The sequence below is a fragment of the Malaclemys terrapin genome, chromosome 6 (assembly GCF_027887155.1).
Source record: "Malaclemys terrapin pileata isolate rMalTer1 chromosome 6, rMalTer1.hap1, whole genome shotgun sequence".
Classification (NCBI taxonomy): domain Eukaryota; kingdom Metazoa; phylum Chordata; order Testudines; family Emydidae; genus Malaclemys; species Malaclemys terrapin.
The window spans coordinates 45,714,705-45,732,576 of NC_071510.1; the positions used below are offsets into that span (position 1 = coordinate 45,714,705).

General features: G+C 38.7%; 1 protein-coding gene across 5 annotated transcripts in view; it reads left to right on the forward strand.

Annotated features, from left to right (window-relative positions):
* The window catches only part of DAPK1 (death associated protein kinase 1), a 121,594-nt gene extending 111,355 nt beyond the window's left edge, over nt 1-10,239 (forward strand). For all 5 annotated transcript variants that reach the window (XM_054032492.1, XM_054032491.1, XM_054032493.1 and 2 more), the window contains 4 exons: nt 1,562-1,700; nt 2,908-3,028; nt 5,834-6,022; nt 7,830-10,239. In XM_054032492.1, the coding sequence (XP_053888467.1) occupies nt 1,562-1,700; nt 2,908-3,028; nt 5,834-6,022; nt 7,830-9,062 (1,682 nt within the window). In that variant the 3' untranslated portion in view covers nt 9,063-10,239. The remainder of the gene's footprint in view (nt 1-1,561; nt 1,701-2,907; nt 3,029-5,833; nt 6,023-7,829) is intronic.
* The last annotated feature ends 7,633 nt before the right edge of the window (nt 10,240-17,872 follow it).

Sequence of the window (17,872 nt, forward strand, 5' to 3'; positions counted from 1 at the left end):
CAATTAGACATGTATGGAAAAAGAAAACCCATGAAGTGATAAAATCACTGTGAAATCACCTGGCAGGCATATCAAAATATTTATTTAGAGCTGAATGTTCCCTGTGTCCTACTGGTATTTTGGCTAATATTAAATGCATTATATCAGAGCCCAGGTGATATTCTATATTCCTTATTTATGAACTCAGTACAGGTCTATGTTAGTTTGACTGCCTCCAGTTCAGACGCACACATGCCTTTCAGTTTTATTTTGAGTTTAAAAAAAAAAAAAAAAAAGTTAAAAATAAGGCATGTCTAGATCCAGCTGGTATGCAAGTAGTTGTGTTACAGAGAAAATAATTACTCAGGAGTTTGCCAAAAATTAATACTGAAGCTTTAAGTTATTTTATTTAATATTTCTGCAGTTCCTAGAATCCAAATTTGATTCAGCCAAATATAGAACTAAACTTTGTCAGTTCTTCTTGCTAAATGATTAGAAATATTTAAATAGTTATGTCAGTTCAACTATAGTAAAGTAACTAATAAAGTTGTTCAACTTGACCTTGCTGCTAATAGTTTATAAGAAATCCTTCAACTATCCTAACAAACTGTATTAGTGTACTATCCTAACAAAGTATATTAACAGAAATCTTAAAGCTTTGGAATAGTTTCCTAGCCAATTCCACTAGGTCCTTCATAAAAAGCCAGAAAACAGAGTGCTGGCTGCATTATAGTACACTGCTTTGCAGGCCACAGAACACTAATTCTGAATCACTAGACATATAAAAAGGTATTTTTGTATGGCTTAAGCATAATGGATCAAATTCTGGAGACTTTATTCAGTCTTCACTCAGGCAAAACTGTTGAAGTTTAATTGAGGCTTTGCCAGGATGAGGATGAAGTAAAGACCACAGAATATGACACATTTTGTAAAACTTAACCAAGTTTTCTGGATAGTATATTAGAGAACAGGCTGTTTAAATGTGTTATGTACTATCACCTCATTCATATGCCATTTGTATCTTTCTCTTTTTCTCATTCTTTTCATGGTATCTCCCAGGCTTTCCTACTTAACTCTCACCTAAATGAGAGTTCATTGTTTGTGTAAGTACTGTACAATTGCATTCATACCACAGTATGAATGTTGTAGATCATTTGTGTTCCGCTTACAATCATCTAACTCGCATCCTGTAGTACTAAAGACCATCCAAAGAATTACCAAGAATCTTTGCAAGTAGTTGTCATTCCCAAAATGGTTTAATAGTTTGTAGCTGATTTTGTTAGTGTTGTTGGTGATAGTTATCACGTTAAAAGAAAAGAAATAAAGCGATATAGTATTAGTATTTTTAACATTATTTGAAAGGACAAGCCATCCATATTTATGGGCTATAAACAAAATCACATCAACCAAACAGTCCTTAAATTACACACACACAAGTGTGTAGATTGTTTTTAAGTTGGCAAGTGTATTCACACAAGCGACCAGTATGTCAGGAACATAAAATTCATCTCTGCCTTATGGTACAGTAAGAACACTTTTCCTGAAATTGTACTCTGGGTGTGTATTTTTCTTTCTCATGAAGCATTTGGTGGAAGGCTGAAAAATCCATTGCATGTTGTCCTGGTGGCCACCCATGCTGACATTGTGAACCTTCCTCGCCCTGTTGGAGGAGAATTTGGATATGACAAAGACATGTCATTGCTGAAAGAAATCAGAAACAGGTGAGAAGAGGACCAATGCATTTTTTAAAAATTTAAATACAGTATTAAAATGTGGAAATGCCAAAGCTGGTGGTTGATTTGAGGTGTTCAATATTATTTACAAAATAACATTCATTGATCTGTGTGGGAGCAAAGAAAATCCAGTGCTTTGCTTTGGTTGCTGTTTTATATTGAAAATGGTCTTGCAGTATAGTTTTGTGCAAAAATGGAAAACACTTGATGGTTTTAAAATGAGTAGGTTGCCTCACACCTTTATGTTTAAGTATTGTAGGTTACTTTATTTATCAGTGCTCCAATACCCAGACACAATGGAGTTTCATTCTTTAAATTATGATTAAGATATCTAGTATACAAAAATAAATCACACAGATGTATATACAATTTTCTAAAGAGCTGCCTGGCAATATGAATGAAAAAGAAAATGAACCAACAAGTCTCTCTAGATGTTGGAAAGTCCTAATGCCAACCACTATGAATTGCAGAGAGAATAGCGCTGGTTTTCAGAATTAGCTATTTTCACAGACTAGTCTTCCAAGACAAACTATACACAATTCACAGCAATACCATGGTATGGGGAGCCATTCAGGTCTTCTGAGTAGGGTATGTTAGGAAGAGGATGTAAGGAAAGAGTCTAGAACTATATCCCCCAGATTTCTAGTATTATTGTGTTAGGGGAATATCCTGATCTACTGAAATTGAACAATAAATACCTGTGTATAATCATTAGAGTTTCAGTCAAAAAATATATCTCATTGCTATGCTTGTAAAAGCAAATATAAATGTGGAAGTATTTCAGATAAGAACCACCAAGTGAGCTGAACTCATTAAAAACAAATAATTGCTGTAACTTTTATAGCAGAACATATAGCCAGTATGTCTACTTGACTCTGCTGTAATCCCCTTTATATAATATATGTGAAGACCTCTTTTCTAGTGCTTACATGAAAGAGTAACTTTTACTTTCAACAATTCTGTTTATCTTGAATAAAATATTAGTTACTAATATACTATGTTTTGCTTTTAGTATTGTGCATCATATTCAGTATTTAACTTTTTACTATTCTTGTTCATTCCATTTGTCATGATTCCCTTAAAGCGAAAGAAAAAATTGTTACACAATTTAAAACAAATTTACAGTTGGATAAATTAAAATAAAATTTGGTTTGAGACTAGAAATTAATAAATAAGTACTGTCCTTTTCTCTTAGGTTTGGAAATGATCTTCAAATTTTGGACAAGTTATTTGTTTTGGATGCCGGAGCATCTGGCTCTAAAGATATGAAGCTTCTTCGAAATCACCTACAAGAATTAAGAAGCCAGATCATTTCTGTGAGTAGTTCACTGAAGGCCTAGGCTGGGCTAACTCTATGTGAAATTCTGGTTTTGAAGGAAACTTGCATGGGGAAGTTATTACAAGCCTCTTGCTTCTTGGGCGTCAGAGGCTGGGCACATACATCATGGAGTTCAGGAAGAATAGGTGCAGTTTCTTTATTTGAACACTTTCTGGTGGCTAATTCAGAGGCACTTTGAGTTGATAATGATCCTAGAGACACTCGGGTTTGAAGGAAATAGGAAGAAAGCATTTTTTCCTGTCTTCTAAGGGACACTGTTAGATCAAACTCGGCTGAAAATTGAGTTTGTAAAAATCAGTTTTTATAAAATCTATATCCATGATTTTTTTAAATTCCAATGGGAAAGCTTTTTCTTTTTTTAAAACATGCCCCTGTTGTGTTGCATCCCAAACATTGCAGTGTCATATCGGTGCATGTGAATCAGACAATCTGATTGGCTAGAAATTATTGATTCCATTCTTATTGTCCAGTGTGAGAGAAATGCAGAAAGTCACCAAGCAATATAAATAGCAGAGAGTAAATTATATCTTTGTTTTTTATGATCAGAGGTGGGGTTTGTAAGTTGGAAGGATATTTTGTTTTTTAAATATTTTAATTTGTGTGGCTTTAAAAGGTACTTTGGACTCAATCCTGCATTGCGTAGCACAGGGGCTTATTATAATCATTAAAGTTGTTTAACCCTCTGAGTTACTGGCTTTTTAATGGTTACATTTCTATATTAACCACAGGTTTCTGATATGCTTCACAGTCTTTACATTACCTCAGTCCTAACAGCTCCGTGCCAGGCTTTCTTATTTGATAATGTCTTTAAAGCTTGCAGTTCAATTACAAAACAGTTTTGCAGCCTCTTGTCCCTGAAATAAGTTGGTCTTTTTCTACACAGAGGATTTTGCTAAAGAATTCCCATTGTTGCTAACACCAATTCAGTTGAATTAGTGTTAGCTTTAGTAGGAACTCTAGAGTAGGCAAGTCTCTGGAAGCTGGACCTATTTTACCAGTGCGTCAGTTAGATTTGCATTGTACAGCAGGTTTAACGGACATGGTGATTGAAAAAAGGTCCAGTTACCAGATTCCCAGTAGTGTTAGCACTGGTTCAGTTTAAGGGAAAATAATCCTAAGTATCCCCAGTATAGATATGGATTCTCAGCTCCTGCTGCTACTCATGTGTGTTCCATGGGGGCCAAAAGACCCTGACCCACCAATTCCAAGTGGTGAACCATGAAGCAGTAAGCTGTACATTTTCTCAGATAATGACTGATGATTTTTAGTGACTTTGATAAGTTAGTGTGTGTGTGATATCATAGCTGGGACAGCTGCACAAATTTTTATGATAATGGGCCAACAAAACCACCCAGAGAGGAGACAGAGGATGATCTACCATGAACCACGTCCCACATTTAAAATGGTCAATCAGTGAATCTGAGACTGCATTGGTGCTTTTTTTTTTTTTGGTGGGGGGTGGATAAAATGGAAGAAAATAGTTGTGACTTTCAGTTTAAAGCTGTGATTTCAGTTCATAATTGACCCAGCTTTATGACTTCAGTGACTCCATTTCTCTTAAAAGAAATTACAGAATAATGTTATGGACACTTCATTTTGCTATGCAAGTAGATTGTGTGTTACTTAAAGAACACCAGGGCAGAACTAACTGTTACATTTCCACTGGTTCAGATAACTTCAGAAATATGTTAACCAGATATATATTGATAATTTTCCTAGAGTCATACTCCGAAAAATATATTTGCAGTTTCTAGGTAGGTAAAGGAGCAGTAGCCAAGGGATCACGTACCCAGTGGTAAACTGACCTAAATTCTACAGCAGTGTTTCCTTAGGCCTGATCTGCGCTTAAAATTTAGGTCCACATAACTACAGCACTCAGGGATATGAAAACTCCACAACCCTGAGCGCTATAGCTGTGCCAACCTAGCTCTTTGGGTAGACACAGCTAGGTTGACAAAATAATGCTGGGGGACGTGGTGTTGCTCCAGTGATGGAAAACCTTTTCTGTTGGTGAAGGCTGCATCTACACTCCAGGGTTATGCTGGCATAGCTATGGCACCGTATCTGTGCTGTTTATAATCTCTGTAGTGTAGACATGGTTTTAGTTTCGGTGGCATTCTGATACAACAGGCTTGTAATTCCTCAACCACTTAATTTGCATTTAAAAAATGAGTTTTTATTATTAATTAAATATGAACCTGTAAAATACAGTCGGCATTGTAGCATGGGTGTCATTTAATTTGATATTAAATTCAATCTATTTGATGCTTGCCCCAGTCTTAGTTTTCAATTAACTACCGTTTTTTGTACTTACAACTGCATTGTAGAAGTTGTGGGGATGAGGAGCTATTAGTACTTCTAGCACATGGGAGGTGGTTTGGGATTTCATGATAAACTCCTTAGTGGTATGTTTCTGCTAAAAAGATCAGCAGTGAAATAATTAACTGTTGATATTTTAAACTATTTTTTGGTTTCACAGTTAATCCCCAGGTGAATGGGGCAATTGATACCACTCAAAACCATTGTTTCAGGTTGTGCACAGATTACGCAAGAAAGCAATTAGTTGGTTCACATTAAGATTGTCTTTGTAATCATGGTGGCTAGAAATTGGTATTTAAATGAACATTTAGATTCTGGAGTACAATTTTTCATCCAGGGTGGATTCTGTGGCAAATTCTGCAGCTGTCTTTGGCAGTAGCTCTTTTTCTAAACTATTTAATTCAGTTTTTATCAGCATAGTAGAAGTAGAACTACAAATTGACGTCCATTGTACTTTTGTTAGATTTGTCCACCTATGACTCACCTTTGTGAGAAAATGATCTCCACCCTCCCTTCTTGGAGAAAAATTAATGGACCCAACCAGCTGATGTCATTGCAGCAGTTTGTATATGACGTACAGGATCAGCTTAATCCATTAGCAAGTGAAGATGATCTACGGCATATAGCCCAGCAGTTGCACAGCATAGGAGAAGTAAGTAATTTTTATTCAAACTGCATAACTATGTAGTGACTTTACTTACATTCTGTCTTTAACATAAACAAACCCAGATTGTTGATTCTACACAGTATCCAATTGAGTTTCACCCATCCGGAGCAAAGTGTATTCTCTGCACCTTTTTAATTACTTTTTTTTCTTTAATTCAGTGAAAAAATGAAGAAAATCCTAACCAGCTAGAATGCATGAACTGTGAGTGGTTTCCAGTATAGGGACACTGAATGGAAAATGCATCAAGCTTCTTGGAGGAATTGGTGGGTGGAGCATGAAAGGAAATCTTGTGGAGGAGGGGGAAAAAATTTTAACCAGCACGCCCAGTCTAGAAAGCCAAAGCGATTCAGCAAAATCAGAAAAAGGCACTCTTATTATGGAATAAGTGTGTCCGCAAAGGGAGCTATTGCAGAATAGCTATTGCAGTTTGAATTCACACCGTATCTAATTCTGGAATAACTTCCTCATGTGGACAAGCCCTTAGTTGTTCAGCCAGAGTGCAACTTCAATCTGAAATGTGAGTTAAAATGGCTGAATAAATTGTTTTCAGATTTGGTTAAAGAAAAGCATTCTCTGAAGCCATCTATGCCAAATGTGTATAGACAGATACTCCTAGGATAAAAGGGGGTTGTAATAAGTGTTGGACCAGCTTTCACAGCAGCGTAGTGAAGCACTGACTGCACCATCCTGGTATCAGATTTTGTTTTTAAAATTAGAAATCTGAATCAGCAGGTTATTTCTAGCTCACATTATTGTTTATTTAAATGAATTAAGCACCAGAAAAATGATGCTCAAAAATGTGAAACCTGAGATTTCCAGGTAGTTCAGAATGTTCTGTTTTGACAGCATCTTGCTGTGTTCTCAGCAAAATTCCTTAGTGATTCTTTCCTCAACTTCCCATTCCAAGACAACATACTCAATGCAAATCAACCCACACAGACTTCAGTTATCTTTTGTTTTATGGCTCCTATGTATTTGTTTCATTGGACATCTCTTTCTTTAAAAGAGGAAGAGTTCTATGGTAGACTATACTCATGATAAAAGCAAATAAAATAAATATTCAGGAAAGGGATGAAATAAAATGCTGACCTTCAAATGAGATAATAGCTAAAACAATTACTCATAGGCTTACTTTGCTGTAGCTACATTATTATATGTAGTTATATGGCAAAGCATTCAATTTTTCAAAGTTGCATACCTGTTAAGGAGGCTTGTGATGCTTTCCTCACTTGTAATGTCATTTCCTATTAATTTCAGCTATACCTCCTATCTTATATTTCTATTCTCTGTGGCTAGATTTTTGTTTTCTACCAACATTAAATTCTGTGTAATCAAATGAGTAATGCAGATAGATGCAGGTATGAACTTTGAATGTGACATCCTGGCTCTTACATATCTGGTGGCTTAAGAGTTGAATGTGAGAAGCTCTGAAACCGTGCCAAAAATGCTCTTCCTTTTTCAGCTGCTATCAGGGCAAATGAGGAAAAACTGCATTTTAGGCCAGAATATTTTCTATGTCCATTGAAAATCGTTGGAAGTGCAGAAGATTTCTGCTAAAATAGTTTGAAAAAAATCTCAGTGAGCCATGTGTTCTGATGGCTTTGTCAATAAAACAAGTCAAGAGCTGGATCCTGATTTTGTTTTAGGAATATGAGAGGAAGGAAATGCACTATTATCTTGCTACAGTCGTGAATCAATGGTGTGACTGGTTAGTCAGCAAGCCATAAGAGCAGCTCTACTGTTGACTTGTACTTCACAAGATATAATTTGTAATTTTCCTCTTTCTGAACAGATAAACATCATGCAGAGTGAAACTGTCCAAGATGTTGTGCTCCTGGATCCTCGCTGGCTCTGTTCTAATGTCCTGGGGAAAATCCTGTCAGTGGAGAATCCCAAAGCCCTACATCATTACAGAGGTCGGTATACCATAGAGGACATCCAGCGCCTGGTATCAGACAGTGATGTGGAAGAACTGATACAAATTTTGGATGCCATGGATATCTGTGCTAGAGATCTTAGCAGTGGAGCAATGGTGGATATTCCAGCACTGATCAAGACTGACAATCTTCACAGGTCTTGGACAGATGAGGAGGATGAGGTTCTGATTTATGGTGGTGTTAGAATTGTTCCTGTGGAACACCTTACCCCATTCCCTTGTGGAATTTTCCATAAAGTTCAAGTGAATCTGTGTCGGTGGATTCACCAACAGAATGCAGAGGGAGATGCAGATATACGTCTCTGGGTAAATGGATCAAAGATTGTGAATCGCGGGGCTGAGCTTTTAGTGTTGCTGGTCAACCATGGTCAGGGTATTGAAGTTCAAGTTAGAGGACTGGAAACAGAGAAGATCAAGTGCTGCTTGCTTCTGGATTCTGTTTGTAGCACCATTGATAACTTAATGGCCACAACATTACCAGGCCTGCTGACTGTGAAACATTATCTTAGTCCTCAGCAGCTGAGGGAACATCATGAACCAGTAATGGTCTACCAGCCTAGAGACTTCTTCCGGGCACAAAGCCAAAAGGAGACATCATTGACTAATACCATGGGTGGTTATAAAGAAAGCTTCAGCAGTATATTGTGCTTTGGATGTCTGGACATCTACTCACAGGGAGGTCTAGGAATGGATATTCATGCTTCGGATCTGAATCTTCTTACCAGGAGGAAACTTAGTCGACTTTTGGATCCACCTGATCCTATGGGAAAGGACTGGTGCCTTCTGGCTATGAACCTGGGCCTTCCTGATCTTGTTGCAAAATATAATACAAACAATGGAACTCAAAATGATTTTCTCCCAAGCCCAGTCCATGCCCTTTTGCAGGAATGGAATAATGGCCCTGAGAGCACTGTAGGTATCCTAATGTCTAAACTGAGGGAATTAGGCCGCAGAGATGCAGCAGACTTTTTATTAAAGGCATCATCTGTATTCAAAATGAATTTAGATGCTAATGGCCAAGAGGCCTATGCTTCAAGTTGTAACAGTGGGACATCTTATAATTCAATTAGCTCAGTAGTGTCACGGTAAGAACAGAAGTTTTGCATGGACAGTATCTTTTCAAACTGCAGAAAGTGTAAAAGGTACAATATGAGGTTCTAGACCTACTAATTTATAAGCTTCTATATCGAAGGGTCTTTATCCTTCCCTATCACCACCTTTTATGTGAATAATCTTTCTACTTTTAACTGTGAACTGTTGCTTTTTATTTTAGCTATTAAAAGGCTGGTGTAATTCTGGTGTTTTACAATTCTATTCTGATATACAATGTGCTGCTTAATATTGCCATTTTAAGTGGGAAGTCTAACTTTTGGGTAATGTACTATAATGTTTTTTTTAAAGAAATTCAGTTTTCCTAAAAGGGGGGAAAAAGTTGCACATTCATCCAAAATGTGTTTCTGATGCCCTGTTTTGTCTTTTCATCATATTCTTTGCTTAACTTTTTTACATTTGTAGGGGGGAAACAACATTTATGGTCAACTTGCTGGAATTTAACACCATATTATTTATAAATGAAAAAAAGTGAGTGCCTTTTGCAGAAGAGAGTGTGGTTGAATTGAGTGATTCTGCTGAAGTAATAAGAAAATGCTACCTCTGTTTCACTGTCTGCATGCTGATCATTGCAAGTGGTGCTTGCCTTTTTTGTTTCACTTGCAGCTTTGACATTTGGTAAATGAGAAATTAATTATTTTACAAAGAGTTCTCGTGTTGATACTATGTGTACAAATGCATAATACTCAATCAGCTTTGATTTCAATCGAACCATAATGTGAAAAAAGCTGTTAAGCCTACTGTCATGCTTCATTATGTCCACACATCTCAGGTAAAACTTCAGAGTTGTAGAATTCACCAAGACACGCATAAAATGTTCAGTACTGCAGAATAATAATGTTATAGCTGTCAGTTGTCATTTGTGCATAACAAATAGTTTTCCACTTTTAGATCCTGGTTTGCTTATTTCCTGTACTTGAAGATTTAAAAAAAGGAAGCATGGTTTATTGCAATCAGAAATTTAAAATTGATGTGAGGGAACATGACCCATTCTGTTCTGAAAAGCATGCAATTTTAATGGTACAATATATGTGTATATACATATATACTGTATGTGTATATATATTAATAGTATTATTTTTTCCTTAATCTTTAAGACGTAGTAAAATTTTAAAGGATTTTTTTTTTTTTTACAAATAAACTGTTGCCTATTGCATCCTTTTCACTTTTTATTTCTTGGGTGCACGCATATTTTTTTAACCCACAAGTTGTCAAAAAAAATATTATTTAAGGAGCTGTACCGCTCCGATGAAATTCTGGGCACCTTCAACTTGATTTCAATTGGAGCTGGAGGCTTTCAGCATCTTCCAAGATCATGTCTTAAAATGCCAGAACTCTGAGAGGGGATTTTTTTTTTTTTAATGCCACTTCTGTGCAATAGATTAGGTACACTTTTCTTTTAAAAACAACAAACAAAGCAATTTTTCCTTTTGTCTCCTTTTTGTTTGCACAGTGGAGACTAAAATAGAAAGTACAAGTGGTTATGAAAAAGAAGAATCCCAGTTTTATTTGTTGTTGTCCGTTTGGCAAGTAGGGGGGAACAAACACTGGTTAACTTTCCTTTTTATTAACGAGAGCAGTTTTTCTAAATCCAATTTGCATCATTGGGTGAATTAGAGAGCTCTAGGACTTTAAAAATACGTAAATGTTTGTATTTTGTCTCTGTCTTCGCCATATAGAATTATTTAATGAAGTTCTGCATTATCCACGACGACAGAGTTTGGAAGCTGAATGTTGTGTATAAAGTAAGGTGTTTAACACAGGTGTTTAATTTACTACCCGGGTGTATAACACTCCTGGGGCTAGGTGATACAGTGGGGTAGTGCACTAGTCTTCGGTCTGGAGACATGAGTGCAGCTATCGAATTGTGTCACAGGTAAATTATTGATGAACTCATCTTCAGCCTTGTCGCTGTCACTGAAAAGGGTTTGCAAGTCTAGATATACTAGTAGAGCTATACCAGCAAACTCCACCATCCACATCCCTGGAGAGACAGGTTATACTGGCAAAAGGACTTTTTTTGCCAGTATAATTGCATCTACACTAGGGTTTTGCGGGCATAGCTATGTCAGTTAAGGGTGTGATATTTTTCCACACTTCTGACTGACATAACCAGCAAAAGTTTTAAGTGTAAACCAAGCCTTAGTAGAGGCTTTTCCAGATCTCAAAACCACTGTTAACCTCAGCACAGCCATAAGCAACGTTGCAAGTAAGGAGAGAGAGGTGCATTCATGTAGGAGAGCTGCGTGCATTATTATGCCTGATCCTTTGCCAGTGATATTAGTCCCTCATACTAATGATCTCTTGGTGTTTCCCTTGCAAACCCCTTATTTTAGAAGTTTAATATTCAACTATACCAGTTTGTTGTATGCTGAAAATGAAGTTGGATGGTGCCAGATTCAGAGGTGATGTAAGAGAGTCTACCCTGGGGTAACTTACACACAGGCAGCCTAGCCTGAGCAGGTATAGAGAGAGGTCCTCTAACTTACAGCTTTGTACAACTTCCTGTTAGTTGCTTTTCCTGATGTATTGCCATTTCTTGGAGTCCTTCAACATATTTAAGTTATATACCTATTTAAACTCCCTTGCAGCAGTGTAAATATGTGTAACTTACACAGTCTTTACATACCACCTATAAGTGTGGCTCAACATCTCAGGCTTTTTGGAATTTATTTGGGGTATCTGAAGAAAAACATTTAGCTCCCTTTAGAGTTGAAATACAAAATCAAAACCAAAATGATTTCCCCTAAAATAATAGAGTTCTTGGGACTCAAAATCATATTTGCTTGTTGCAAATTTCATTATGGCCATTAATATCTGTTGTGTACTAGCTACTTTGCCTCCTTAGGAAAAAATAAACTGAGTTAATTCATTAAGCAATGTACATGCACCCGTGGCCACATTAGCAATACTATTTCCGTTCATCTGCAGAAGAAGAGAAATTTTGTACATGGAAGAGAAATTTTGTACATGGAAGAAACTACACCACCCCTCTCCACTAAAAAATTTATGGTCAAGATTTTGAAAAAACAGTCCCCAGAGTTAGGCTTCTTAATCCATAAGTCTACACTTTAATGTCATCTTCCTAGTTATCTTCCTTTGCCAAGCTTCATGTTGTCCCTTGTCTCCTTCACTCTGCCAGTGCTCCCATTCTCATCTCAGACAATTGCTTCCATTCCCTCCTCCATGCAATCCCTCTGCATGGTACAACCTCCCTGGCCTCGTTTGCGAGGCCTATCCTGTCCGCATGGTACCCACTTCTGCTGTGTTAGGAATCAAGTTGACTTGTATATAAATTGTCTGTTGTTGTTCCCCTGGCCTCATGCTCTACATGTTTGTCCATAAATTGTTTGCTCCTTGGGGAAGGAATCCTTTTTCTCAAATGTTTTGAAAGTGTCTAGCACATAGGCACTACTAATAATAAATAATAATATTTAGGCTCCAAAAAGTTCTGATTTTCAGAAGTACTGAATACACAAGGACTTCAATATTTGCTGCTGGCTGTTCAATACTGACATTTATTGAAGTGCCTAAAAACAGATTTAGGAACCTAACTTGGGGCACAACATTTTTAAAAAAATGTAACCTATATTTCTATTAGCACCATCAGTCACACATGGGAATTATGGCAGATTGAAGTAGCATATGGGGAATGGCCTCCTCACTCTATTATTAGAGTTGATTATTTACATATTGTTATGCTGTGTTAATTTCATCCTCTAGTTTTCCTAGTATGACTTCTTTATCTCTATCATTCAAGCCCTGATCCTGGGACTCCAGGAAATCAATAGGCCTCCACATGGGAGCAGAGGTTTGCCTACTAACTCAGTTGCAGGATTGTGGCCTGAGGCTGTTTTTACCCTATGGAAAACATACTGGCATAGCTATGTTGGCATAACCCTGTAGTATAGACAAAGCCTGTGACACAGATGGGCTTTTTCTGTCAATGTAGGAACACCACCTCCCCGAATGGGGTTAACTACATTAATGGAAAAGCATTCTTCAGTAGACATAGCTGAGTCTACACAATCCTGATCAACGTACATATGCCAACATAATTTTTAAGTGTAGACTCTATGAAGGAGCAGGGAGTTGTCTGACTTGTTGTCATGGGTAGTGCCAAGCACAGATGTGGTGAACAGTTAATGATAGTATTAGGCCTAATCCTACAAGGTACTGAGCACCATTAACTCCCAATTCTTCGTTGCGAGATGGGGATGCGCATTCTGCATCTTGTAGAATCAGGGCCTTAGCGGGCTGCTGGTAATGTGGGGGAGATTTTTTGTGTATCTATGGCTAGTGTGGGGTAGAGTTTGAAGGAAAGCTAATCTTGTATAAAAGGATGGCTGTTTCCATCACTAGATTTCAGATCCAAAAAACAAATGTTTTTATGGGCTTATACTTTATCTTGCTGAACCAGCCAGCTTTGTGCAGACAGGATATTTTCCTTTATTTCACCAAGCCCTTAGGTTCTGGCAATGGTGTGTTTCCATTTCCTGTGAACATAGCTCTAAAAGCATGCATCCATGGTCATTGTGATGAATCTCTGGAGTTTGCTTATTGCATCATTCCTAGTGCAAAAGTTGGTAGTTAGAAGTGAATCACATGATAGAAGTGAATCACAGTCATCAGATAGCAGTGGTCTGAGTTACTTTCTGTAAATCATGTGCCGTATTAGTAATGTTCAAAAAAGGTATTGCTTCATAGTACATTGTCCTGGAACTGCGTTTTTTGACAGATTTGCTTAGTAAAGCAGTGCCAATGGATTGTATTTTCTCCACTTCTTCACTTACTATTTTATTTCATTGCCATTGATTTTTCTTTTTCAAGTCAGCTCTGATTTATAATACTAAAAATAATCTTTAAATTTGCAGATCATCACCATTAATACCTGTTGGATTTTAATTTAAACATTAAGCCATTACTTTGTTCTAAGTCATGTTGCCATAGTTACTATAACTTGCAACCATCTTCTTTGTAAATATTTGATCAACTTGTTCCTTACAATTATTTTTTATACCCGAGTTCCTCATTTTATATTTTTATTAGGGAAAAACATTCCCCAAAGCAAAATCCATTTCTGTACAAGTCTGGCAAGTGTGCCTGCTCTGTAAATGAGACATAATTTCAACTAATTTTGTGATGTGCTTTATTAGCTAGATTCATATTTCGAATCATTGAAATCTAAAGCCTGATATAATGCATCAGTAGAATTGCAAAAAAGTAGAATTTTTATCCCTAATTTATATAGAGAGGAGAAGCTGGGTGGTCTTGCTCAGTTTTAAGACATGAGAATAAAGAAGTGAAGATGTGTAGACACAATCTCATGAGTATACATGTCTACACACAAAAATAATGTGTAGTTTACAGTCTCTAAGTATTCTACAAATAATTTTAAGCAAAAGAAAAAATGCTCCTATTAATAGAAACACTGCTTCATTCATACAAAGAAAGCAGAGCTGTCCTGTCTTCCACTTTTTTTGGTTTTACCAAGTTACCTCAATGGGTAGTTTAAGTTTACAAATCACTTCCAAGATTTGCTTTTATTGGATTCAGAGGGTGCCTTGCTCACATTTTGGATAGTGAGAGGGAATTGGTCAGGTGGTTTCCAGAGCTTATAGCACCATGTCAGCACTCCTGAAGAAAGATTCAAATTCCAGTAGAAGTAGCTTCAGAATAGTTTATAGTCTTTCATGAGGAAGGTGCTTTGAAGGATTGTTTCTGAACTGCACTGAAGTGGGCTGCATGTTGTATGGAAGTGCAGTCAGTCAGAGAAGGATCAGAATTCTTCTCTTTCACTACACCACTATAAATTCAGAGTACTCCATTGAACTCAGTGATTTTGCAACAGACAGCAGAACTTTGGCTCATAGTTTTTACAATGGAAAAATTGCACCGACTCTGAATCACTCATTTAGAATATTTAAAAGTGCAGCTTTAGTTTTAAGATTTGTATTGTATGATTCACAGTAAATAAGCCAACTCTATATAGTTGAATCCTGCTAATGAAATACCTGAAGATGGATATTGAAGGACCTCAAAAGAGTATTTTATACCTCATAATCCATTGTAATCAAGGAACAGATATGTTGTGTTTGTAAAGCACAACATTAATGTAAGGCCGGCAAAGAGCTTTATTCGTCCCACTAGCCCAATTTTCATTTTTCTTTCAAAATAAATAATCTAGGCAACAAATCGAATTTACAAGACAGTTATTCCAGTCCAGGACATGTTCCAGACAGTCTTGCTGTTATAAATGTTCCTGTTTAATGAATGCATGAGACTTCAGATACTGAAGTATCTCACTGAGCATGTAGATATGCAAGAAAGCAAGCATTTCAGGCATAATCATTTTCTCTATGTAATCAACTTTTTGGAGATGTTGCTTTTGGGCCATGCAGCACTGCTTTGCACAGGGAGCTACACAAGAAGCTCTGGTTAGTACTTCTGGTCACTTGCTAACCAAGCCAACCCATTGCCTTAAGTGTACAGAGTCTCCACTCTTATAGTTCCTGAGCTTACTCCCTATGGGAGTTTTGCTTAGTTTTGAAAGAAGTCCTATTAATCCTCTTTAGTACCTGCAACATATGCCCTCAAGTAATTGTGAGGACTGGAGAAAAATCAGGAGGATCCAGAAGGTCACCAAAAGGAGGTCACTTTGGATGGAGGTGAGAAAAGACTTTTCTTCTTGAGCTAGGGCAGTTTTAAATAATCAGCTGATACAACCCCACAAACTGAAAGCAGCCACATGTTTTAGACTCCTTGTAACTCTGATTGAAAGAGAATTGTGAAATACTTTTTTTAAAGTGTATTTAGCACATTTAAATTTCAGATTAGCAACAAAGGTACCGAACCAGTTTACTCTAAGGTCCAGTCCAGTATGGGCAGTGACAGCGTGAGCTTCCACACAGGAATGTACCTCAAAGCCACCCAGGAGTCGGAAATGTCTTCCCTACTTTGGTATAGAGCAGTCTGGAAGTGTGAGGTGGTGTAGGTAGGCATGGCAATGAGTTCCAACTACCTCATGTTAAGAGAAATTCATGCAGGTATTTAAGCTTTCCACGTCACTTGTCATGTTGCATTTTGAGCATCTCAGTAAATACAGATTTTAAGACTAAGGCCTTGTCTACACTACGAGAGTAGTTCGATTTTACTTAAATCGAATTTTTGGAATCGATATTGCAAAGTCGAACGTGTGTGTCCACACTAAGGACAGTAATTCGACTTTGTGAGTCCACACTAACGGGGAAAGCGTCGACATTGGAAGCTGTGCACTGTGGGCAGCTATCCCACAGTTCCCGGAGTCCCCGCTGCCCATTGGAATTCTGGGTGGAGCCACAAATGCCTTCTGGGTAAAAAAAATGTGTCCAGGGTGCTTTTGGGTAACTGTCGTCATCCGTCCATCACTCCCGCCCTCCCTCCCTGAAAGCGCCGGCGGGAAATCAGTTCGCGCACTTTTCTAGTCAGTGACAGCGCGGACGCCACAGCACTGCGAGCATGGAGCACACTGCGACCATCGCTGCAGTTGTGGCCGCTCTCAACGCCTCGCAGCTTATCATACCCTTTCCCTGAGGCAGATGCAGATAAGTCAGGCGAGGAGGCTACGTCACCGCGGTGATGGCCTGAAGTCTGAGAGTAGCACAGACCTCTCAGAAAGCAGGGGACCCAGCGCCGAGGACATCACGGTCGCAATGGGTCATGTTGATGCCGTGGAACGGCGATTCTGGGCACGGGAAACAAGCACTGAGTGGTGGGACCGCATAGTGCTGCAGGTCTGGGATGAATCCCAGTGGCTGCGAAACTTTCGCATGCGGAAGGGAACTTTCCTGGAACTTTGTGAGTTGCTGTCCCCTGCCCTGAAGCGCAATGACACCCGGATGCGAGTAGCCCTGACTGTCCAGAAGCGAGTGGCCATAGCCCTCTGGAAGCTTGCAACGCCAGACAGCTACCAGTCAGTCGCGAACCAGTTTGGGGTGGGCAAATCTACTGTGGGGGTTGTTGTGATGCAAGTAGCCAAGGCAATCGTTGATGTACTGCTGCCAAAGGTAGTGACCCTGGGAAACGTGGAGGCGATCATAGATGGCTTCGCAGCGATGGGATTCCCAAACTGCGGTGGGGCCATAGATGGAACTCACATCCCTATCCTGGCACCGGACCACCAGGCCAGCCAGTACATTAACAGAAAGGGCTACTTTTCCATGGTGCTGCAAGCACTGGTGGACCACAGGGGACGTTTTACAAACATCTACGTCGGATGGCCGGGCAAGGTTCATGACGCTCGTGTTTTCAGGAACTCTGGTCTGTTTAGACGGCTGCAGCAAGGTATTTACTTCCCGGACCACAAAATAACTGTTGGGGATGTGGAGATGCCTATAGTCATCCTCGGGGACCCAGCCTACCCGCTAATGCCCTGGCTCATGAAGCCCTATACTGGCGCCCTGGACAGTGAAAAAGAACTCTTCAACTACCGGCTGAGCAAGTGCAGAATGGTGGTGGAGTGTGCTTTTGGCCGTCTCAAGGGGAGATGGAGAAGCTTGCTGACTCGCTGTGATCTCAGCGAAACCAATATCCCCATTGTTATAGCAGCTTGCTGTGTGCTCCACAATCTCTGTGAGAGCAAGGGGGAGACCTTTATGGCGGGGTGGGAGGTTGAGGAAAATAGCCTGGCTTCTGATTACGCACAGCCAGACAGCCGGGCGATTAGAAGAGACCAGCGGGACGCGCTGTGCATCCGGGAGGCTTTGAAAGCTAGGTTCCTGAGTAAGCAGGGTAACCTGTGACTGTAAAGT